Source organism: Papio anubis, chromosome 4, assembly GCF_008728515.1.
Source record: "Papio anubis isolate 15944 chromosome 4, Panubis1.0, whole genome shotgun sequence".
In the NCBI taxonomy this organism is placed as follows: Eukaryota; Metazoa; Chordata; class Mammalia; order Primates; family Cercopithecidae; genus Papio; species Papio anubis.
In genome coordinates, this window is record NC_044979.1 from 148,177,447 (window position 1) to 148,202,417 (window position 24,971).

Here is a 24,971-nt window from a genome sequence, read left to right on the forward strand (position 1 = left end):
GCTGTGTGTCTGAGGATGGAGTGGGGAGGGGTTGGGCTGGGAACACATGGCCCTGCTCCCCTGGCTTCAGGAGAATCTTTGTCTGCTCCCAGGGACCTGACAGGGCCTTTGCTCCCTGAGGTTTGGAGGGAGGACACGGTGTCTGAGCTGGTCACAGCGCCATGTTCCTTGTGCACGGAAGCTGGCCCCCACCCGAAGTGCTCCCCAGCACCTCTTCCCCAGCTGCCTCCATCTGAGGCCTGCCAGGCAGTTCCTGGGCAGAGCCCACAGCCTGAAAGACAAGCCCAGCTCAGCATGGAGGAGAGTGTGGGGGATGCATCCTGGGTGGGGGGGGGGTCCCCTGTGCCTGCGCCTCCCAGCCCTCCCATGTTGGGCCCCTCAGCCCTCACACAGAACATGCTGAATCCCACTTCTCCAATGAGGAGCTGGGGCCCCAGGGCAGGGTGGAGGGGTCCCCAAGGGGGCTGTGCTGGTGAGGATGTGGGTGAGATACCCCCACCTGGAGCTGAGACCCCAGGCAAGTGCCCCGCAGCCTCACCAGGCACCATGGTCCAAACCCCAGCAATGAGAGGACTGGGCCTGGGTCAGGGAGAGCCCTGGGCTGCGCTGGACACACCCCCGGGGGCAACCAGCAGTGCCCACAGCCTCCCCACAGAGTGGAAGTGTGGGCACGTGCTGTGTGAGTGCATGTCCCCATGTGTCCACGTGTGCGCTGAGGACGCTGATGACCGTGACGTTTTAAAGACCACAGAACAACTTTTTAATGGGGGAAAGCATTTTTCAAACCAGGCAAGACGCACAGGCACAGAAGGTGGTCGCAGCAGGGGTCGCTCGCTGTCTAGCCCTCCCTGTGTGGACACAGCTGTGGGGAAGGGCCTCCCCTCGCGCGCAGCATTCCCAGCAGGCATACGGATGGACCGTGACTCCACCGCGAAGTCCTGAGGCAGGGAGAGGCGGACGCCGCGGTGCAGGCTCAGCACAGGCCACAGGGGGGCCGCCTGCAGGGCTCTGTCCAGCTGTTCCTGCCGTCTCACGGTAAGCCGGAGTGACGCTGCACACACAATCCTGTCACTCCGGATCACACTCGCTATTCACAGCAAGTGCCACACGGCAGGGACGGGTGCCCTGTCAGCACCTAGGGCAGGGTACGGGCTCTCTGCACGGCTGCCTCCCCGGCAGCCCAAGGGCTTTGCTCTTTGAGGCTGCGACACCCAGACCTGGTGGATTTGGTTTTTATGAATTTCAATGAAATTACACAACTTTACTTCTAAAATCACAGCCGAGTGAATGTGAGACTTCCCGATAGCCCTCTGCTCCGTCCACGCACGGGCAGTCTGGCCACAGGGCACGCCTCCTCTGGGGGCTCCCAGGCACAGCCCTGAGAGCAGAGGCCCCCACACCCACGGGTGGGCGCCCGAGAAAGGACCAGCGTCGCACAGCCCGGTAGAAAGGGTTTATTTATGCGCAACGGTTCACACAAGCCTTCCTTAAATTCCACTTTACAGGAAATAAAGCTGTGCGTTTCCCCTTCCCATGCACAACTGTGTATCAATCTACAACTGTCCTTTAACTGTGAAAAAATAGAGCGTCTCCCCTTTTGTCATTGTTCTGGTAACATCTGGAATAGCATCTGTGACAGAGAACGGAGCTGCTCACTCCTGGACCGGTTATTTGGTTAAAACCTAAAATGTCAGGTCAAAAAAATCAATCACCCAATACAAATAAATATTGCATTATGAAAGAGATGGGCAGAGTCCCGTGGTATCCCTTTTTAAAGCGGCATTTCCAGCACAGCAGCGTGGCGCTGACGGAGACCGGCAGGGCGCAGCTCCGGGATGCCACATGGGACACAGCTGCAAGTACCCGTGGGCACCGTCCTGCCGAACGCGTCCCTCCACTGAGCCTGAGAACATGGCGCGGGCACGTGCGCTCCGTCTGCGACGGGGACCAGTTCACCGTGACCGCAGAGTGGCCCCGTGCTCAAAAACAGCCGCTCGCATCTGCAGACCACATGGGCCCGGCTGGGCGCTCATGTCCGAGGGCCAGTGCCTGCTTTGGTGACCGCAGCTATGCTGGATGCCAGGCAAGGAGCATGATGTGCCCAGTCCCCGCTGAGGATGGGCCTCCTGTGCTGCCCATCAGCCCTCCCGAAAGGACCCAGAACAAAGGAGTGGGAGAGGGTGACGCCGCGGCAAGGCCTGTGCTTTATTGTGGTCAATCTTGGGGGACGCGGCGGCCAGCAGGGGCGAGGCCCCGCTCCCGGGCCCCAGCAGCACAGCAACCCGCAGCCGCGCCACCCTAAGCCGCCGCACAGTAACAGACACGTGCCGGCACGCGGCCACCGCCAGCCTCAGGGCCGGGAGCCCCCAGGCGAGGAGCCACCCAGGACTCGCCTCTGAAACGTCCCTCGAGCCGTCGTCGACCGTGGTGTCTCCACGTGGCCCGGCCGCTTCAGTCCAGCTCGATCGGGCTGCCGTCGCTGGGGCTCTCCTCTCCCTCCTCCTGCTCTGAGGAGCCCATGAGGCTGCTCAGAAGGTTCCCTGGAAAGGAAGACACTGTGGCAGTCAGGCCTGGGCAGCCTCCCACAAGCCCCCAAACCCCTCCTTCCCACAGACGTCTCGTGAGGTGTCCCAGTGTCCCACGCAACCAGCAAAAGCCTCACAACGCTACTGTCTGCGACCCAGGAACCCCAGGACAGGACCCTCTGGAGCACAGGGAGCCGATGGCCATAAAGAGATACTGAAACCACGGAGCAGCCACGGGGGCTCTACAGAGCCGCGCTCCACGTCCACCAACAGCACCAGGGAGCAGGCATGGGGGCCTACAGAACCACCCTCCACGGAGGGCCCTACAGAGCCAACACAACCTCACGGAAATAATTTTTGAGACAGAGTTCGCTCTTGTTACCCAGGCTGGAGTGCAATGGCGTGATTTCGGCTCACTGCAACCTCCGCCTCCCAGGTTTAAGTGACTCTCCTGCCTCAGTCTCCCTAGTAGCTGGAATTACAGGCATGCGCCACCACGATCGACTAATTTTGTATTTCCAGTAGAGATGGGGTTTCTCCATGTTGGTCAGGCTGGTCTCGAACTCCCGACCTCAGATGATCCGCCCACCTCGGCCTCCCAAAGTGCTGGGATCACAGGCGAGAGCCACCGCGCCCGGCCAGAAAGATACTTTTCAACAAAGGGAAGCGCTACCGTGGAGCACACGTGCGCCGCACCCTGTGGTGACACCCGAATCAACTGGATGCACCAAAGCTTCAACGGCTGCTCCCACAGGGGCCAACTGCAGTCACTGTCATCCGATTTTTACCCAATCAACAACTACTCTACATACAAAACCAAAGTCCAAAACGTCTCCTGAAACGAACAAGTGAGATGTTACACCGTGTTCTCCGAATACAAAGACATGGCCGTGGCGGTGTCACCCTCTCTTATCCACGATATCACCCCAATCGCAGGACATGCCCGACAGCGCTTCTGTGGAACAGGAGCCCAGGCTGCGGTTTCAACAGGACAGCCATGCAGAAGTGTCAGGGCGCTCCTGACGGGTGTTGGGTGGAGGAGCCTGTGCCGTGGGGCACAGTGAGGGCCAGTGTGTGTGGGTACCCTGGGAGGACGGGGCCTGCCACGCGATGCAGCTGCACCAGGGCAGACAGCTGTGGGGAGAGGTCACCGCCTCACACCTCCCACTAAACCCAAAGAGATGACACTGGGAAGGCAGGTGCCTCAGTGAGGGGCCTCTCCCGCGGTGGCATGGGACACCACCCACAGACACCTGCCCTGCCGTGACCCCACAGCCACATCAGCACTGCCTGTCCCAGCGTAATGGCCGGCAATGTCCGGGCACACCAGGCTCACAGAGGCCACCTGGCATGGCGCACAGATAAACAGGTGAGCACACAGCCGGCCACGCGACGTGACCCCTGCCAGGAAGTGGGAGAAACCTCGGGGATGGGGAGCTCTGGAGTGGAGACGGGGCTGGGAGGCACCGTGCTAGAATTCTCTAAAATATAATTTCCTACTAACAAAAAAAAGTTGAGAAACATTTGAAAGAGCAGAAAATCACTTCTACATGAAGGACCGCACTGGCCCTGCCTGGGCAGATGACGACCCCACACCGACCCAGGGCTGCAGTGGACGTGGCAAGGGCGCCCCAGCTTACCGAGCAGGCCTCCGTAGGAAGACGTCTGCTTGGGCGGGACGCCAAAAAACAGCTGTCCTATGCGGTCGAGGTACTGCAAGGCAGAGGCAGCAGGCTCAGGAGCCGGCAGACCCAGGCCCTGGGGTCCCCTCCTCCCTCCCCAGCCCTGAGCTCTCACCTCGTTGTACATCGGGTCACGCCGGAGGGATGGCTGGTACTGCTCACATAGCACAGTGAACACCGTTAGCTTCCCACTGGGACACAGAGACACAGGGATGTGCTAGGTGAGAACAGGACCACACTCACCTGCACACACCACCATGCCTACACCTGGCACTCACCAGCACACACCACTCACCTACATCACTCACCTGCACGCACCACCACCAGCCCAAACACCCACCCGCACACACCACCGCGCCTACACCCCACACCTGCACACCACCGTACCTACACCCAACACACCCGCACACACCACGCCTACACCCAACACTCACCTGTACACACTGAGCCTACACCCAACACTTACCTGTACACACCACCACACCTAGGCCCAACACCCGCACACACTACCATGCCTAAACCCAACACCTGCACATCCGTCACACCTACACCACTCACCTGCACACACCACTCACCTGCACACACCTACACCCATCTGCACACACCACTGCACCTATGCCCAACACACCTGCACACACCACCGCGTCCTACACACGTCACCTGCACACACCACCACGCCTATATACACCACTGCACCTACACCCAACATACACCCTGCATACACACCTACACCCAACACTCACTCGCACACACCACTCACCTGCATACACCACGCCTATGCCACTCACCTCCACACACCACCAGCCTACACCCAGCACTCACCTGCACACACCACTCACCTGCCCAGACCACTGCGCCTACACACACCTGCCTACACCACTCACCTGACCACCGTACCTATACCCAACACACACTTGCACACCGCGTCACACTCGTACACCAAGCACACCACCGCACTTACGCCCAGTTGACCCACACACACCACCGTGCCTATACCCAACACTCACCTGCACACACACCCATAACCCATACACCACCACACCTACACCCAGCACTGACCTGTGCACACCACTGCACCTAGGCCCAACACACCTGCACACACCACCGTGCCTACACACAACTCACCTGCACATCACTCACCTGCACACGTCACACCTACACCACTCACCTACGCACACCACTCACCTGCACACACACCTACACTCAACACTCACCTGCACCGTGGATACACACAACTAACCTGCACACACCACCGCACACACAACCTGCACATACCACGCCTATACCAAACATGCACCTGCACCCAACATTCATTTGTGCACACTCACCTACACACCCCACCGCACCTACGCCCACCACTCACCTGCACACACCACCGCACCTACGCCCACCACTCACCTGCACACCACCATGCCTACACTGCACACCTGCACACACCACCGCTACACCCAACTCACCTCTGCACACAACTGCACATACCATGCCTGCACCGAACACCTGTACCCACGACTCACCTGCACACACCACCGCACCTACACACCACTCACCTGCACACCACAGCGCCTACACCCAACTCACCTGACACAACTGCACACACCACCATGCCTGCACCAAACACCTGTAAACACCACTCACCTGCACACACCACCGCACCTACTCCCAACACTCACCTGCACACACCACCGCGACTGCACTGAACACATACCTGCACTCACCACTCACCTGCACACACCACCGCGCCTGCACCGAACACACACTGCACACACCACTGTGCCTACACCCAGCACTCACCTGCACACACGCCTACACACCCAACACATCTGCGCACACTGCCTACACCCAGCACTCACCTGTGCATACTGCCACACCCACACCTACACCCAGATAGCTACCCATGCCATGTCTACACTCAATACCTGCACAACGTACAGCAACCCATATTGCCACGTCTATACCCAATACACCTGCACGCCTCCACGCAGCTACCCACACGTCTACAAACACACCTACACACCACACACCCACCCTCACCATGTCTACACCCAACACACATACTTGCACGTACCCCAACACAACTACCCACACCAGACACCCCATACCTGCACACACTCCCCCCTTTACACCTACAACACACCTGCACACATCTACACACACCCACACCACATGGACACCCAGCACCTGCACACACCCCCACAGCTACCCACACCATATCGACACCCAACTCACCTGCACACAACCCCCCACACCATCACGTCTACACTCACCCACCCCTGCACCCACAAGTCTACACCCAACACTCACCTGCACACACCCACACTACAGCACATACACCCACACAGCTACCCACACTACCATGTCTACACCCAACAGCCCTGCACACACACCCATACCACGTCTACACCCAACACTCATACCCTATACATATACCCACACAGCTACCCCCACCATGGCTACACTTGCACGCACACCCACACAGCTACCCATGCCACGTCTACACACAACACACACATTCACACCCCACCCCCAAGACACCAAGACGCACCCGTCCACAGCCAGCAGCAGGAACCAGATGAAGTTGAGCAGCGGCTCCACAAACGGAGGCCCGTCCTCGATGGACGGGTGCTTCTGGGTGTATGTCGTGAAGACCACCGACGCGCTACTTTTGTTTTTTAAACAGAGAAACCTGGAAATGAGAACATGCTGGTGGTGGAAGGGCTGGAGAACATGGCTTCTGGCCGCACAGGCGCCAGCCTCTGACACATCCTTCCCAAGCTCGTGAGCCCACGGGTCCCGCGGCCCCCGGCACGGAGGAACCCAGTGCTTCACGCGTGTCTCCCCTCACGTGCAGGGCATACCGGGGAAGCCTGAAATTCACAGGTGAAGAGAACGAAGCTTGGGAAGGTCACCAGGCTCTGGAGCTGGGCCCCAGCCTGAGACTCAACTATGCGATGCACTGAGCAAGCTCTCCTCTCCTCAGGCTGCCCGCACCAGAACACTCAGTCACGGCACAGCAGCTGGCGGGTGCCACACAGACCCTGGCTCCTGTTCAAGGAGGGCCCACGGGGAGGGCTCAGTGTCCCAGGGGCAGAGCCACTGTCAGCCCAGAGAAAATGTGTACGCAGTGCGGCACAGAGCCAGGGAGCTCCAGGTTTGACCCAGCTTTTCATCTAAGTCACGGACGCCAGCTCCTGGCAGAGCTCTTCAGTGCACACCACCAAGGTCAGAGGGTGTCGGTCCCCAGATCCCACGTTAACTCCCCAACGCCCGCCTTGAAATCCACATTGTTCTGTGGGAAGAAACTGATGGACACAAATAATGCTTTCATGAGAAAGGAAGCGGAGGCCAGCGCCTGGAGCAGGAGCGCCTGGAGCTCGGACTGCAGGATGCCGCGGGGTAGATGCTCACCATTCTATGACCTGGGTGTGCATTTCCGCTTTTCCAGATACTGCGGGAAGGCAGAGGCCGAGGCAGGCCTGAGGAGAGCAGAGGCCGCGGGGCCTCCCGGCAGCGGGCAAGAGGCGCAGTGTGGAGGGCGCTCCAGTGCCCGTAGGGAAAGGGGGAGTTTCTAAGATACTTCTTGAAACTGGTTAAATTTATGAATGATCATGGGTGACTCTGGCTGACAAGTGCGCTGTGGATTCTGCCCAGAGTGAACTCAGTTTATCCTGCAGCATGGCTCGGGCAGGGGACAAGGGGACCTGCTCTAAGGCCGCCCGGCCAAGGCAGCGATGGAAGCCAAGACCCAAAGAGCCACAAACACCTACTGTAGCACGGCCTGGGCCACGAACATGTCCACCTCGCTGCGGAAGCCGCGGGACGTGGAGTATTCCACCAGCATGTTGGCACAGCCCTCCCCATCCGCCGAGTGCAGAAAATGATACCGCGACTCACAATAGTTTTGTTCTGCAAAGGAAACACAGAAAAATTTGAATGCATTTCATGAATATAATATAGAACAGGAAAAGTAGAAAGATACTCTATGTTAATTGTAGTCCACCTGCCCGCCCTGGAGAAGAGCCCAGCCAGAGCCCACAGGCAGAGGTACCCGATAGGGACTCAGAGCCGGCCCAAACCTCACACACAGCCCCAAATAAACAGATCACCAGGGAACAGTCACTCAGCCATGCAACACCTTCATCCTCCAAGCTCTCAGAGCTGCTTAATCCAATCACATTAACGTGCGTTGTAATGATCAGTTACAGAGTGTTAACATGTGACCCTCCCCACCTACCAGAAGCAACTTATAGGGAGCAATGTAATCAAGGCCTAGGCCAGTGCATCTAGCATGTAATCAACAGTCAAAACCAGCCTGATGTGCTCACCACACTGACCCAACGATCAACCCTTGATATCTCAAAGGCACACTCTGCTCCCAGGCCCCGTCCTAACACCCGCTCACACTGACTCCGCTCCCAGGCCCCGTCCCCAACCCGGCCACCACACTCACCCCTGCCCCAGGCTCCCGGCCCCACCTCAGCCACCACCTCAGCCTCCCCAGGCCCCCATCCCCACCTGCTCACACTCCACCCTTGTGGCCCCGCCCTAACACCCGGCCACACTCACTCCACTCCTGTGGCCCCTGTCCTCACTCGCCACACTCCCTCACTCCGCCCTGTGGCCCCGCCCCACTCCGCCACACCACTCTGCTCCTAGGCCCCATCCTAACACCTCGGCCACCACCCTCAGGCCCCATCCTAACACTCCTGCCTCACACTCAGCCTCAGGCTCCCGCCTCACCTGCCACTCACTCTGCTCCCAGCCTCGGCCCTAACACCTGGCCGCTACCTGCCCTAGGGCCCCATCCCACCACCTGCCCCACCACCCACCCCAGGCCCCGCCCCACCCGGCCACACCCTCACCCCACTCCTGTGCCCTGTCCCACCCGCCACTTCACCTCCCCAGGCCCCGGCCCCAACACCCGCCACACCTCACTCTGCTCCCAGGCCCCATCCCACTCCGCCACTCCGCCCTCCCAGGGCCCCATCCTAACACTCCTGCTCCACACTCCCTCCCAGGCCCCGCCCCACACCCGCCACACTCACCCACCTCAGGCCCTGTCCCACCTGCTCACACTCTTCACTCCGCCTCTGTGGCCCTGCCTCCCACTCCGCCACACTTCACTCAGCCCTAGGCCCTGCCCCACACCTGCCATACTACTTCTGTTTCCTAGGCCCCATCCTAACACCCGCTCACACTCCGCTCCCAGGCCCCATCCTAACACCTGCTCACACTCCGCCCTGCAGGCCCCCGCCCCTAACACCTCACACTCACTCCACTCCCAGGCCCTGTCCTAACACCTCCGCCACACTCACTCCGGGCCCCAGACCCCCGGCCCTAACACCTGCTCATGAAAGGAGCTGGCACATTTCCTTTTCAGCCCCCGGCTCAAAACTCCCTGAGCCCAGTACAAACACCACCTGGAAAGTCTCCGGGAGCAAAGAGACAGCTGCTCATACACTGAAAGCTGGAGCCAAAAGAATTTCTTTGTTCCCCTGCAACTTCGGCTATAAAAGTAAACGCCGCATTGTTCGGGGCCCTCTTGTATACTGTGTAAAGGAGACCAGGTTCAATCCTTGTAGTAAAGATCCTGCCGCTGGCTTTGACTCCCTGACTCTGGTGGTCTCTGGGGAACAACCGGCATAACACTCCACACTCCGGGGCCCCAGGTCTGCCCCAACACCCGCCACACTGACTCCGCCTCCCAGGCCCCGGCCCCAACACCCGCCACACTCACCCGGGCCTCCCCAGGCCCCGGCCCCTAACACCCGGCCACACTCACTCCTCCCAGGCCCCTGCCCTAACACCCGGCCACACCCCACCCTCCCCAGGCCCTGCCCCACCCGCTTCACACTGACTCCACTCCCCAGGCCCCGCCCCCTAACACCACACTCACTCAAGCCCCAGGCTCCCGCCCTAACACCTGCCACACTGGACTCGGGCCCTAGGCTCCCCGCCCCACTCCGCCACACTGACTCCCGCCCCAGGCCCCCGCCTCCCAACACCACACTCACTCCGCCTCCCAGGTCTCAGCCCCAACACCCGCCACACTCACTCTTGCTCCCAGGCCCGGCCCCAACACCCGGGCCACACCCTCACTCTGCTCCCAGGCCTCCTGCCTTTAACACCACCACACCCGGCCCCAGGCTCCCATCCTAACACCTGCTCACACTCCGCTCCCAGGCCCCGTCCTAACACCCTCCACACTCACTCCACTCCCAGGCCCTGTCCTAACACCCGCTCACACTCACTCCGCTCCCAGTCCCCGTGCATGCCTTGGGAGCCCAGCCCTTCCCGTGGTGCAGATCTCAGCACTCACCAGGCGCCTGCCTCTCCCACCTAGTGGGCCCTTTCCCGACTGCGTTGCCCAACAGGAGCCTCCAGGGCCCTCCTGCTGCCTCTGTGGCTGCCAGAGTCCTTGTCACCTTGCTTTGTCTCCTGTTGTCTCCCTACACTCCCAAACCTTTACCTATGGGTGTGATTTCATCCCCAGGAGGGAAGCACATAGCCCAAGTATCGTGGAGCCCCAGCCTCAGGTCCTGTATGGGGCCTGTGCTTAGGACAGCAGAGGCCGTGCGTGGCCACCTTGGCATGGAGAAGGCCTGGGCTCCCCGGGTGAGGTCCATCGAAGTCTCACAGCACTGTCATGCTGTCGGGAACCTGGGCCCGCGCCTACCCCAGTGGGAGGCAGCCAGGGTCCCTCTTCAGAGAATCTCTGCAGATGCACCGAACACAGCCCTCCCACGCGCTCCCTGGACTGCCTCGACCTAACCCCATGGTGGGTGGGGAGATAGACACGTACGTCCCTCATGATCGTTTGTGCCTGTCTTAGGAACTGCCATGCAGGTCTCCTGGGCACTGGGCATCACCTGTCCCACGCCACCCACTGCCTGGCTCTCCCCACAGGGCCTGTGCGCAGGTGTGGCAAGGGCGGCCACCCAGTGTTGACGTAGGTGTTCCTGACTCATCCAAAAGACGGGCGACAGCTCCCAGGCAGGGTGTGGGGGCAGCTCCTGACTCCCCAACCTGGCAGTGGGACCCACACAGGCGGCAGCTCGCTATGCAGGGCAGAGGAGGGTCATCTGCGGCTGTGTTCTGTGTGGAGGCGTGCTGGCTCGGGGACAGGTGGAGTACAGGAGGCCTGCTGTAGCCAGAGGCCAGGGAAAGTGGCAGCAGGTATGCTCCAGGGACCAAGGAGGCACCAGCCTGGGCCAGCCCCTTCTGAGGAAGGAGGCGACCACGGGGAAACTGAGGTGAGAGGTGGGCACTGGCTCATCTCCCTGTGGGTGCCCTGCCACTCGGCACACATCCAGGGCCAGGTTCTGCCAGGCTCCTCTGAGAAGAGCCTCCTAATTCTATTCGGATCTGCAACCTTCCCATTCCTGTCGCTTGGGGAGAAGGTCAGGAGGGCCTGCCAGGTGCCTGAGGGTGCTGAACCTCCTGTCACAGCCCAGGCGGAACCTGCATGACCAGGGACAAGGTCGGACGGGCGTGCATTTCGGGGCTGCTGACGTGTGCAGAGCACACGGGCCCTCGTGCAGCTGCCACCGCGCCGGGTGGAGCACAGCTGTGTCTAGGAGCTGTTCAAGCTCAGAGCCCTGGTCTCTGGAGCAAAGGCCTTCAGCCGAGATCCAAGTTCCTAGAGCTTCCAATGCGGAGCTGCCCCTCACCCGTCAAGCCCAGGCATGCACTGGGACCACCTCCACAGCAGGTCTCACGTACTGGGGCCACGCACCCCATTTCCTGCTGAAATTCTGTATATCAACCCCCACAGCACCCCTGTCAAGTCACTCAACATTCACCCAGCACCACTCCCGCCTCAGAGCTGCAGAACACAGCCAGCCAGACCCCACCACAGGGTGAGTAACCAAGACAGAGGCTCAGGGCTCTGCCTCACAGGGGGTGAGTAACCCACATGAGAGGGTCATCTACTCAGCTCTCACCAGGGGCGTGAGTAAAATCCTGCTGCTCCATCAGCTCCCCACCAGCCAGGTGAGGCACCCCAGACAGAGGAAGTTTACTGTGGCCCCACCACAGGTGAGGGCATAGGCTTCATCAGCCCCACCACAGGGTGAGTAACTGGCTGAGGCTTTCATCAAAGGGGTGATTAATTTCAGAAGGCTTTCTGCAGCATCAGAAGAAAGAGGCTGGTAGTGGGGAAGAGAAAGTCACAGGCATGGCATCGGTCCAGCGCTGGAAAGAACGTTCCAGAAAGGAGCAGCAGCACGGTAGGCCTGTGGAGGCAGTGCGTATGCCTCCAGGGCTGGGAACATCCACCAGCAGCTCTGGAGGGCGGCTTGCCCCTCTGTTCTGGGAAGCCGGGCAGGATCTGATCGGGGCTTGGGCAGCAGTGCACGGCCTCCATGGACCTGCACACAGACCACAGGGTGAACCCAACAAGCCCCAGGGCCACACCCTGATGGACTGGAATGGCTGGTGGCTACTGTGGGGCAGAGAGCAGAGGCTCACCACGCCTGCCTCTGGCCCTGACCTACCTTCCAGGTGAGGGCCAGCATGGTGTGGCTGGGGTGGCCCAGCCTCCCTGAGCCTCCAGACTGACTACTGCCCTTCACAAAGGCTACGTGGTCCATCAGACTGAACACTTTAGCCAGATTTTCTGCAAAGAGCACAGACCCTCATCAGAGAAATGCACAGCAACTCCGGTTCTCTATACCACACACCTTACGGAAGTGGATTTCAATCCACAACTACTTAACAGGGAGAGGAAGCTGGTGGGTGTCCCTGAGTGAGCCATGGGCCACCCTGCTGACCTGCCCACCGCGGTGCCAGCACCACGGGCCCCAGAGCACAGTGAGGAAGGACAGACAAGGGCCGAGGCAAGGGCTGGGGAAGGTGCCGTGGGGAGTCTGGAGTCCAGGAACACCTGTGGCCGCTCTGGGTACCTGGCTCTGGCTCGGGGGCATCTCCCAGAGCAGCAGGGACTAGGAGTGGGACTCGCAGCCAGGCCGCCCACAGAAGGGCTTTGCTGACCTCACGCTCACCCGACAGGACATGCCGACAAGTCAAATCCCTGGACAAAATGGTGCCCCACCCTGAACCAGCGCCCACCTTACCAGCTGGCGGGGAGGCCACTGTCCATCAGAGCAGGGGAGAGGCCAGGGCCCCGATCATACCCTGCCGACGAGTCACAGCAGGTGCTGCTCAGCCTGCAGTGTGCTCGGGCCAGGGCCAGCCAGGGGGCCTGGCTCATCGGGACCGGTTGAGAACTGCCTCTGCAGCAGGGTGAACCCCAGAGCACAAGACCCCCAAACGCAGACACCAAACACGGCAGACCCCCAAACGCAGACACCAAACACGGCAGACTCCCAAACGCAGACACCAAACACGGCGGACCCCCAAACGCAGACACCAAACACGGCGCACAGGCCCGGGGAGGGGTGCACCGGGGCCACCGTCACAGGGTCCCGGGGTGCAGGGCCGGATGCTCACCCAGCAGCTCGTCAGCCACCTCCACTTCTGCCTTCTCCAGGGACTCCAGGACAAGCATGGACAAGTCTGCTGCGCTGTTTTGCTACAAAAGAGAGAAACACACAAAAATCAAGAACAAAGCTCTGACCTGCTCAGGACAGAAAAGACAAGGCTGGGTTTCCAGCAGAAGCCAGAGCGCGGCCAGTGCTGAGGAGTCTATTCTGAGCACCACGTCCCTTGGCAATGCCGCCAAAAAACAGATCTCCTGGCCAAGAATCAAATGAAAATGGACAGGGCCGTTTATACCAAAATGCCCACTCAGCCCCACTGTGCACAAACGCAGTGCAGCGTCTCAGCCCTGAGAGGGGAGCAGCCGAGCCAGGGACTCTGGGCCCCTCCGCCACCCACAGCCCCAGTGGCCAAGGCCCAGGGCAGCCCAAGGTATGCCTGTTAGGCCCCTCCCATGTCACTCCCACCTCAACTTGTCTGCCGGGAGCAGGAAGGGACGCAGGAGGAACAAGACGGCGTACCTGGCCATGGCTGAAGAACAGCAGGGCTCCCGAGTACATGAGCTCCCGGGCCTCCGCGTGCTTGCTCTGGGACATGTACCTGCCACAGAGAGGAGACCGTGAGCCGCACCCACACGCTCTCGCCACCACACTCCGCTCATCTTCAGGTCAGAAGCTAAAAACAAGGTGCCCAGGAACGGGTGGCATCCTAAAAGCGGTGCTCCCCTTACGCACAGATGCTTTTCACCAAGAACAGGGCAGCAGCTCCCGAGGCCCAGGTGCTGTGTGAAGAGGGTCTGCCCTGGGCGTCATGCTGACCATGAGGGCAGCGTGGGGCGCCACTGGACACTTACTAAGGGCCCATCTGTGTCCAAATACGCCAGGAGCCAGAAAGCAGCCTCACCCTGGAGCAGCTCACTGGTTTCAGCAGCTGGGACCAGAAAGGCCAGTGGGTGAGGCAGGTGGACAGGGAAGGAGCAGGGGATGTGCACGTGGCCACCTGAGAGCTCAGTGGGCACAGGCAGGGGCCGAAGGATGGCGGACTCCAGGCTGGGGTCCCACCAAGGACAGTAATGGCTGTGACAGCAGCACCTTCTTCCCCCACGGGGCCAGTGTCCCTGCCCTCTGCTCCTCTGCGTGCCGCACTCCTCCCCCCAGGACAGGGAAGGGTCTGGGGTGCACGGTTGCATCATGTCCCCACTCCCAGAGCACCGTCGCCGGGGAAAGCTGGAGCTCCTCGAGCTACACAGGGACAGAGGCAGGGGCGGCAAGAGGCGTGGTGGGGACCAGTGTGCGACAGACGATGAGGAGAGAAGCCGAGATGGCCACACTGCTCTAAGCAGCAGAGCCCCTGCCTGTGAGAACAGCAGGCGTGGCAGGCAGGAGGCGGCCTCTGCTGGGACGCGCTGCACCTCCCAGGCCCAGTGGTGGGGCCCAGCACATGCTATTTCACCAGCTACACATTTTTCTTAACTGCCTTATCAAAAAACACATAACCAGTTAATCAGCTCTGTGTCTGTAAGCCAAATGTCCTTGGACAAAGCCTTGTTTAAAAATAAAACTAGTTAAAGAAAAATATTAAGTAAACGGCAGTGCAGACCGGACTCGGGGGCTCACACCTGTAATGTCAGCCCTTTGGGAGGCTGAGGTGGGAGGATCGCTTGAGCCCATGAGTTTGAGCCTGGCCTGGGCAACATAGTGAGATCCTGTCTCTACGAAAAACACAAAAATCAGCTGGGCATGGTGGCGTGCACCTGTGGCCCCAGCTACTCAGGAGGCTGAGGTGGGAGGACTGCTTGAGCCTGGGTAGCCGAGGCTGCAGTGAGCCACGACTGCACCACTGCACTGCAGCCTGGATGACAGAGCGAGGCGCCATCCCCCCCAAACAAACAAAAAACAATTGCAGTGCAGGTGGTAAACAGACACAGCAATGCCGGTGAGGGCTGGAATGTGAGCTTGGTGTTGCCAGGATGGGACGGCCAGCTGAGAACGCGAAGGGCTGGCTGCTCAGTTAACCACAGGAAAAGGGTTCCTCTTCAGAAGGCACCACAGCCGGGGATCCCAAACACAGACAGCCTCGCCATGACTAGGGCATCTCGTTAGCCTGGCACACATGCCTTCCCACCCGTCGGGCTGCACAGAGGCAGGGCACCAGGAGGGAAAAGCCTGTACCCAAGAAAGAAAGTGCCCCGCCCCCCGTCAGCCCGCAGGCCTCCGACAGGCCTCAGGTTTTGCTGCGCTCCCTGCACAGTGAAGGTTCTGGAGGGAGACCCACCCCAACACCACAGCAGGAGCCTCGACAGGACCATTGACTCTGTGACCGGCCATCCTGGCTCCAGCCCTGCAGGGCCGTGACTGACTCAGAGGAGGCCGGGAGCCGCCTGGCACAGGGCACTCTGGGAAAACAAGCTTCCAGACACACTCGGCCTCACACTGCCGCCGGCAGGGCCATGGGCAGAACCGATGCACTGACCCTGAGCAAGCACCACCCCGGCTTCTGCTTATGCCGATACTACAGCATTCTGGATGCTTCTATCGGAGGTAAAGCAAGTGGTGGCAGCTTAAAAACCAGAAGAAGAAAAAGGACTCCTTGGAAGGCAGTGACCCATATTCCTGCACGAGAAGCCTGCTGTGGGGGGCACTGCCGATGGTCTCGGCCTCCGGCCCGGGTTGGACTGCGCCTTGCGGCCGGCTCCCTTCTTCCCAGGGCAGCTGTGAGCCAGGCGAGGGGAAAAAGAACGGGAGGAGAATTCTGGGCACACAGTGGTCCCCGGCCTGGCTGGGGGTGCCCGTTTCCAGGTCCAGGAATGCCGGTGACGGGCAAACCGTCTAAAGCAGCTCTGAACATGGATGGCTTCCTCTTGCACTGGAGAATTCCGGAAGCTGTGAAGGATTCTGGCTTCTGGGTGACCAAGCCGGGACAGGTACCCTCTCAGGCCCGAGGCCAGGGAGAGTAGGGGGCAGCTGGGCAAGGCTGGGCCTTCTCCCGGCCTGGCTCTGCACGCTGCGCACTGTTGGCCGTGCTGTGTGGACACCCAGACATGCCTTCCAGACAGGGAAACGGCTTCTGCCTGCTGACAGAGGCGCTGAGAGCCAGAGAGCAATGGTGCTCTCTGCCGGTCAAAGAATCTGTATCCACAGAGCAAAGTGTCTGGACAAACAATCTAGCTGACTTTGCTCTTCTCTTACAAACACGTTAAAAAGTAGAACACAGGGCCGGGCGCGGTGGCTCAAGCCTGTAATCCCAGCACTTTGGGAGGCCGAGACGGGCGGATCACGAGGTCAGGAGATCGAGACCATCCTGGCTAACACGGTGAAACCCCGTCTCTACTAAAAAAATACAAAAACTAGCCGGGCGAGGTGGCGGGTGCCTGTAGTCCCAGCTACTTGGGAGGCTGAGGCAGGAGAATGGCGTGAACCCGGGAGGCGGAGCTTGCAGTGAGCTGAGATCCGGCCACTGCACTCCAGCCTGGGCGACAGAGCAAGACTCCGTCTCAACAACACCAAAAAAAAGTAGAACACAGAAATGCAAGCATGAGAACTAGTGGCAGAAACTGTTGGTGTCAAATGAAGGAAGACCAAGCTCCTGGGGCGAATCCCGCCCTTCGCTCTCGGCAGAGGGAAGCTGGCTCGCGCATTCAGCCACCAGGGACACATGGAGGATGAAGAGGAAATACTCAAGACACACGCAGGTGCCGGGCACAGGCAGCCAGACAGACCTCACAAGGACCCCTGCACCGACTGCCGCGAGCCGAAGCCACCCGCGCCCTGATGCGGGGCTCCTGCAGGGAGTGTGAGGCCGCTCCGCTCTGCCAGGGCTCACTCTGAGAAGGGACCTGAGCTGCCAAGCACAGCTCCTTCACACGACGCTCCTCTTGGGCCCTGGGCTACGGCGTGCACCGCACACACTGGACCATTTTCCTTTAAAAAATCTCTTTAGATGACTGAAGAAACAAAAGAAGCTCAGAGGCCGCAATAAAAAAAGTCAGGCAAACACATTGCAAGAGCAACCATGTGGCAGGAGGAGCCGGACCCACCACTGTGTGGGCGGCTGCTGCAGGTCACTGCCTCCCAGGCTGCGGTCTCAGCCACATCAAGTTTCTAAAAGTGAATCTACAAATACTGCAGCCAAGGCTGAGGCCCCTCAAGGCCTAGATGGTGGCTCCGAAGAGCACTAATAATCCGTTCGGCTTGGATGCCGACTCCTCAACCCAGCAGGGAAAAGTGTGGAGAAATCAGGTGATGACCATAACCAGTGCCATCTATGGGGCAAGGTCGGCTTCTCTCTAGCATAACCAGGTGAACCAGGTCGGTTTCTCTCTAGCACAACCAGGCGAACCAGGAGCTGCTGCACGACTTCTGTGGGGCGCACACCCAGGGATACCAAACCTGCTGGGTTCCCAATTCCTTCCTCTCCTTCACCTTAAACTGCTGTGGCTGTGAGTTAAAACAGCATCTCTTGGATGGGTGCAGTGGCTCACACCTGTAATCCCAGCACTTTAGGGGGCCGAGGCAGGCGGATCACGAGGTCAGGAGATCGAGACCATCAAGCTAACACAATGAAACCCCGTCTCTACGAAAAATACAAAAAATTAGCTGGGCGTGGTGGCGGGCACCTGTAGTCCCAGCTACTCGGGAGGCTGAGGCAGGAGAACGGCGTGAACCCGGGAGGCGGAGCTTGCAGTGAGCCGAGATCGTGACACTGCACTCCAGCCTGGGTGACAGTGCGAGACTCTGTCTCCAAAAAAAAAAAAAAAGGTATCTCTTGGGAACCCTTGTACCCTGCTGGTGGGAGTGTAAATTAGCTGAATCATCCTGGAAAGCAGTATGGCAATTCTTCAAAGAACTAAAAACAGAACTAACCATTCGACTCGGCAATCCCACTACTGCATATATACCCCGAGAACTCTAAATGGTTCTGCCATAAAGACGTACGCACTCAAATGCTCACTGCAGCACCACTCACAACAGCACAGACGTGGAATCAAGCTGGGGGCCTGTGAGTAGCAGATGGATAAAGAGAATGTGGTCCATATACACCGCAGAGTACTATGCAGCCATAAAAACGAACGAGATCATGCCCTTTACAGGAACTTGGAAGGAGCCGGAGGCCATTATCCTTCACAAACTAACACAGGAACAGAATCCCGGATACTACATGTTCTCACTTCGAAGTGAAACCTGAATGATGAGAACACAGGGACAGAAAGGGGCCAACACACACCGGGGCCTGCCTGAGGGAAGAGGAAGAAATTCAAAAATCATTTTAACAAAACTGTCAGGTACCCACGCTTGGTACCCGGTGCTGAAATAATCTGTACCACAAACCCCAGTCACGAGTTTACCTATATAACAAGCCTGCACACAGACCTGAGGCTAAAATAAACACTAGAATATTTAAAAATAAATCAACAAAGCCTGCACACAAACCCGAGGCTTAAATAAACATTAGAATATTTAAAAATACGTCAACGAACACTGTCTTTTGGCAGATTCACCTGACAGCTGAAGAGATAAACGATTCTGCTGGAGACACACAGGGAACACCATTCAGCAATGAAAGGAACTGCGGACTCTCCCGGAGGAGTCTCCCAGTCACCGTGGTGCGTGAATTCAAGCGGTTAGACAGAAAGCGCACACTGTGATTCCACGTACATAAAAGTCCAGGAAACGCCACCACACCTAAGTGCAGCCCGCAGATGCATGGGTGCCAGGGGTGCGGAGGGGTGGGAGTGGGGGCGAGGAGGCCTGGTTGCAGAGCCCCACAGAGCCGTGACATATTCCATGTCTTGACTGGTCATAGTTCACTCATGTCAGACCTCACCAAATTACACGTTTTTCATAAATATTTAAATGTAAACGTGCAATTATATATATTTATGGGCAGAAAAGCATTTTAAAAAATGGCTGGGTGCTATGGCTCCCACCTATAATCTCAGCACTTTGGGAAGCTGAGGCGGGCGGATCACCTGACGTCAGGAGTTCAAGACCAGCCTGGCCAACATGGTGAAACTCCATCTCTACAAAAAATACAAAAATTGGCCAGGCGTGGTGGCGGGCGCCTGTAGTCCCAGCTGCTCATGAGGCTGAGGCACAAGCATTGCCTGAACCTGAGAGGCAGAGGCTGCAGTGAGCTGAGATCGCGCCACTGTTCTCCAACCTGAGCAACAGAGCGAGACTCTTGTCTCAAAAAACAAAGACCGTAACTTGGGGAATGTGACTTCTCTGGAAGCGACCCACCCATGGAGTGCTCTGAAGCAGAGCTGGGAATCCACACGGAATTCTACCCTGGAAAGAAAAGGACGCTGTCTCAGCGGGTGACAGTGAGGTGACAGCTGCCGCTGCTGACTCAGTCTTCATTCCTGGCTTGAAAGGCTCCAAGCCAAGGTTTGAGAGGTTCAGTAACGTGTCCCGGGCCCCGTAAGAGGTGGCGTGTGACCCTAAAGTCCAGGCTTTCTGAGCTAAGCCGCACCATGCCCCTGCCAGGTGACCCCACAACGTCACATGTGGCCAGAAGGCTTCCCAGTCTAGAGGGCTTAAGGGCACAGAACACTCATCACCTCCCTGGTTTCACTGTGAAAATACTCCCTCGACCAGGCACTCATCACTGAAAACCAAAACTGACAAATCCCCGGTCACCGTAGAAGTGGCTCAAAACAAGGAACACTGTGTTTATTTTGGGGGAGATCCACTTTTGCTGGTTAATCATTGGGCAAATATTTATTTATTTATCGAGACGGAATTTCTCTCGTCACCCAGGCTGGTGTGCAGTGGCACGATCTCAGCTAATCGCAACCTCCGCCTCACGGGTTCAAGCGATTCTCCTGCCTCAGCCTCCCGAGTAGCTGGGATTACAGGCGGGCACCACCACACCCAGCTAATTCTGTATTTTTAGTAAAGACAGGGTTTCTCCACGTTGGCCAGGCTGGTCTTGAACTCCTGACCTCAGATGATCCACCGGCCTCGGCCTCCCAGTGTGTTGGGATTACAGGCGTGAGCCACCACTGCCTGGCAAATTCAGCAAATATTTATATACAAATCTCTAGGCATGACAGGCATCAGGGTGAATACTGAACGACATAAAAGTTCCCCATCACACAGCTCTATGGCCCCTCTACCCACTGGAAGGCTCGCATTCTACGGTTTAGTAACTACTGACACCTTCGCCTTGATCCCTGAAGAACAATCAGGTTGAAGGCACTATCACAACCCGTGCCATCTGGGAGCTGCTACACGTTCAGTGACAAATTCAACCAGCATTAAAACGTACCGCTATAAGCGTCATGCATCAAAGACTTGTTTCTGCCAGAGATAAAATTAGTAGTTTCTTCTAAGGAGGAAAGTGAATCTCTTTCTAAACCAATTAAACAGCTCAGTTTTCAAAAAAGAGAAGCATCTACAATACAACTATAAGATGCAATGTAGCCTGCCTGGTGTGCATTTATAGTATGTCGAAGTTCATAGAAAATTCTGGAAACAAGGCTGTCCTTCAGGTCATGTAAGATGTCTCCTCATAAGCCTACAGTCAGGGACTCACGTCCACTGTCCTCAGCCCGGGCTGTACAAACAACGTGAACACTCTTCAAACAGAGGCCAGGGTCTCATCCCAGCCCGTTCGGGTCAGCTAAGATTGACAACTACTGACAAAAACACTCCTGTTTTCTCATTTCCTGGCATAAATGAGTAAGCAACGATATGACATCTACTCCCTGGCCGGGGTTGGTAAGCCCACTTTCGCTTGGGCTCACCAGCACCCAGCCCCACTGAGTGCGGACCAATCGCCTATCCAGGCTGCATTCCAGCCAGCCCGGCGCAGGCACAGGCCAGGCACCACAGACCGTGTTTAATTCAAACATAAGCTAGCAAACTACAACCAAAGTGGCACCTCTAGACTTCTCCAGACAACAAGTGGACTTGCTATGGAGAGAAAGGATTTAAAACCTAGGCCCAGCGGAGAATGTTCAGGGTATGGAGCTGTGCTGTGTGACGCTCTGACGCGGTTTCTCATCCCCACGCACACTAAGCGCAAACTCCGATGTGGGAGATGGGTCCCTGAAGGACTCCACTCTGGAGGGGTGTCCGTGGGGCGGGAGGCTGTCCAAGGGGGGATTCAGGACACACTGCACTCCATTTTGCTGCAAACTAAAAACTGCTCTAACAAGCAAAGTCTACTGGCCGGGCGCGGTGGCTCATGCCTGTAATCCCAGCACTTTGGGAGGCCGAGGCGGGCGGATCACGAGGTCAGGAGTTTCTGCCTGGCCAACATGGTGAAATCCCGTCTCTACTAAAAATACAAAAATTAGCTGGGCATGGTGGCGCGCGCCTGTAATTCCACCTACTCGGGAGGCTGAGGCAGGAGAATAGCTTGAACTCAGGAGGTGGAGGATGCAGTGAGCCGAGATCGCACCACTGCACTCCAGCCTGGGAGAGAGAACAGAGCGAGACTCCGTCTCAAAAAAAAAAAAAAAAAAAGTTTATTAAAAGCAAAAAACCCCTGAATACCAAACCAAATAAAACCAGGCCTAAACTGTATGAAAGCCAGACTGCCCTTAAATACAATATCAAAACATCCACTGTCCTGTGGCAGTTTAGAAGTAAAAGGTACCCCACGGAAATGACTGAAATTATCTTTAAAACAGACCCAATCCCTCCAGTAACCGGCCAAACTGTTCCCTGACCTGAGCCTAAGAGATAACCTGATATGCGTAATTTACAGGATGCCACACACAGAACAACTGAAACATTTTTGCAGTAACTATATGACAGCAGAAATATTTAACAGAGCAGTCCTGAAGAGATCAACCAAGCCCGAAGCAGCCTGGAACTTCCAAGTGGTCACAGTCCCGAGGGGCGTGCAGTTAACCCAGCACAGCCGGCTCTGCCCGCACTCGCCCTCCAGGCTGCACCGGGCCGCACAGGTGTCACCGCGCCTAGGTCCAGAGGCGGCTGACTCGGTTCGGCAGGCCAGGCGGCGTCAACAAAGAAGCAGTTTCACCCTCAGCCTGGACCCTCGGTGAGAGGAACGCCAGCGACTTCCTGTGGAGCTCGGTGTAGGGCCCGGCTGGAGAACCTGAAGGCCAGGAGGAGGGAGGCAGGGAGGTGGGGGAATGCGGAACAGGTGGAGGCCAGGGGAGAGGTTGGGAAGGCAAGGGGAGGCCCAGACAGGTGGAGGCAGAGGAAGGGGACGGGGAGGCCGGGCAGGGAGGCCTGAGAAAGGGGGGGAGGAAGAGGTGAAGGCCTGGGAAGGCCAAGGGGAGGGGAACAGGTGGAGACCAAGGGAGAGATGGAGGGAGATGGGAGAGGGGCGGTGGAGCCAGAGAACACGGAGGGGGAGGCCGGGCACGGAGGTCTGGGACAGGGAGGTATGGGGTGGGGAGCAGGTGAAAGCCTGGGGGAAGGAAGCGGAGTGGGGGAGGCCACGGGAGAGGTGGGGGAGGTCCAGGGGCGGTGGAGGCTAGGAGAGGGAAGCCGAAAAGGACGAGGCTGGGGAGAGAGCGAGCCGGGGTTGGGGGCAGAAGGAAGAGAGAGAAGGGGGGGCCGGGGGATGCCAGGGAAAAAGGCGGGGGGCAGAGGGAGGCCGAGGAGAGAAAGGAGTGGGGCCAGGGGGAGGCCGGGGGGGGGGCGGGGGGGGGCAGGGAGAGGCCGAGGAGAGAGAGACGAGGGGCGGGGTGAGGCCGGGGAGAGAGAGACAGAAGAAGGGGGAGGCCAGGGAGAGAGAGGGAAACCAAGCTTGGGGGGGCGGCCGAAGAGAGAGACCGAAGGGCGAGTATGGGGGCGGCCGAGGAGACAGAGGAAGGCTGAGGGGCGTAGGGGGGCGGAGGAGGGAACAGGTGGAGGCCAGGGGCAGGGGAAGGCCAGGGAGGAACGCGGCGGAGGGGAGGGAACCCGAGGCGGGAGTCGGAGGCCGAGGGGCCGGGGCGCCGGGCCAGGCAGGGCCAAACCCGGGAGGCGCGGCTCAGACCCTCCGCCGGGCGACCCACGGCCCCTGGCTCACTCGCCCCCGCGACAGGCACCGGCGCGGGCCAATGGGGGCGCGGGGCGAGGCGCCGCGGCCAATGGGAGGCGGCGGGGGCGGGCGCCGGGCCGCGGCGAGGGCCGGGCGCGGGTACCTGAAGAACAGGGTCCGGTACATCTGGTGCGCCTCGTAGTAGTCGCCCTTCTCGACGCTGGCGCGCAGCTTGCCCTCCACACGCTGGACGCCACCGCGGTTGCGGCCGCCGTTCCGGGAGTTCTCCTGCTCGGCCATCGCCGCCGCCGCCGCCGCCATCGGGCCGGCGCTCCGCGCAGGGCTGACGCTGTCGCAGGCGCGGTCGGCAGCGCCTCCCGGCTTCCGTCCCGGCGGCCGCCCGACGCCCTTCTACGGTGGCCGCGAGGAGTCGCGCGCAGTCGGGGGCGGGCGCGCCGGCTGGCGGCGCGTGACCTGGGGCGGGGGCTGCAGGCAACACGTGACCCAGGGGCGGGGCCGCAGGCAACACGTGGCCCGGGGCGGGGCGGGGAGCGGCACGTGACCCGGGGCCGGGACTGGCTCGCGCCACAATGGCCGGTGGGGTGGAACTGCCTGGTGCGGCGCGGCGGGGAGCCCGAGGCTGCGGCGGCGGCTGACCTTGAGCAGGGAGCGTCCTGGGGTGGGGCGCTGCCCACGCGCTTGGTGTTAACAGCAGCCATTGAGCTCTACGTGTAAAATGTTTAAATTAAAAATACGTTTATAGGGCCGAGCGCGGCGGCTCACGCCTGTAATCCCAGTACTTTGGAAGGCTGAGGTGCAGATCAGCTGAGGTCAGGGGTTCCAGACGAGCCTGGCCAACGTGGCGAAACCACGTCTCTACTAAAAATACAAAAATGAGCTGGGTGTGGTGGCGCATGCCTGTAATTCCACCTACTTGGGAGGCTGAGGCAGAATTGCTTGAACCCAGGAGGTAGAGGTTGCAGTGAGCCAAGATGGCACCACTGCCCTCCAGCCTGGGTAACAGAGCCAGACTGTGTCTCCAAACAAAAAAACCTTTTAGGATAGCTGAGCTGCCTTCCTCCTCTTCGAAAGGCCACCTGTGGTCCTTCCCTGGCCGTGGCTGGGGACCTGCGGCTGTGCCTGGGTTGACGGACAGTCACTCCCCAGGGGTCGGGCCCTGCTCGAAGGGGGAACTGGGTCGGCCTAGAGCTTCCAGCCCCGTCAGGCGGCGGAAACGGGGTCCAACCCCAGGCAGAAAGTTAGAAACGGGACCCGGGGCCCAGCCCTAGCCATGCGGGTTTGGAAATAGCTTGGCTGTAAGCATTGGGGTTTGAAAGCGGTTTGGTCTGAAGACTCCGTTAGATTTCCGACCTTATAGGTTAGC

The 24,971-nt window shown here is 59.0% G+C and overlaps 1 protein-coding gene across 1 annotated transcript; it reads right to left on the reverse strand.

The window, feature by feature from the left end:
* Positions 1–1,438: 1,438 nt before the first annotated feature.
* GET4 (guided entry of tail-anchored proteins factor 4) lies at positions 1,439–24,000 on the reverse strand. Its single transcript, XM_031665647.1, has 9 exons — positions 23,751–24,000; positions 14,164–14,242; positions 13,655–13,736; positions 12,696–12,821; positions 7,972–8,110; positions 6,750–6,890; positions 4,323–4,398; positions 4,166–4,238; positions 1,439–2,540 (listed from the first exon to the last, which is right to left on the reverse strand). The coding sequence occupies exons 1-9, from the start codon at positions 23,906–23,908 to the stop codon at positions 2,452–2,454; spliced, it is 963 nt and encodes a 320-aa protein (XP_031521507.1). The 5' UTR covers positions 23,909–24,000; the 3' UTR covers positions 1,439–2,451.
* Positions 24,001–24,971: the final 971 nt, after the last annotated feature.

Bases quoted from the DNA above. Each gene is read 5' to 3' on its own strand.
- GET4 (XM_031665647.1), bottom strand. From the start codon at position 23,908: ATGGCGGCGGCGGCGGCGGCGATGGCCGAGCAGGAGAACTCCCGGAAC. The intron at 4,399-6,749 runs GTGCGTCTTGGT...TCTGTGTCCCAG, and splicing joins CTGCTGCTGGCTGTGGACGG to TGGGAAGCTAACGGTGTTCA. The intron at 4,239-4,322 runs GTGAGAGCTCAG...TCTGCCTTGCAG, and splicing joins GTGACCCGATGTACAACGAG to TACCTCGACCGCATAGGACA.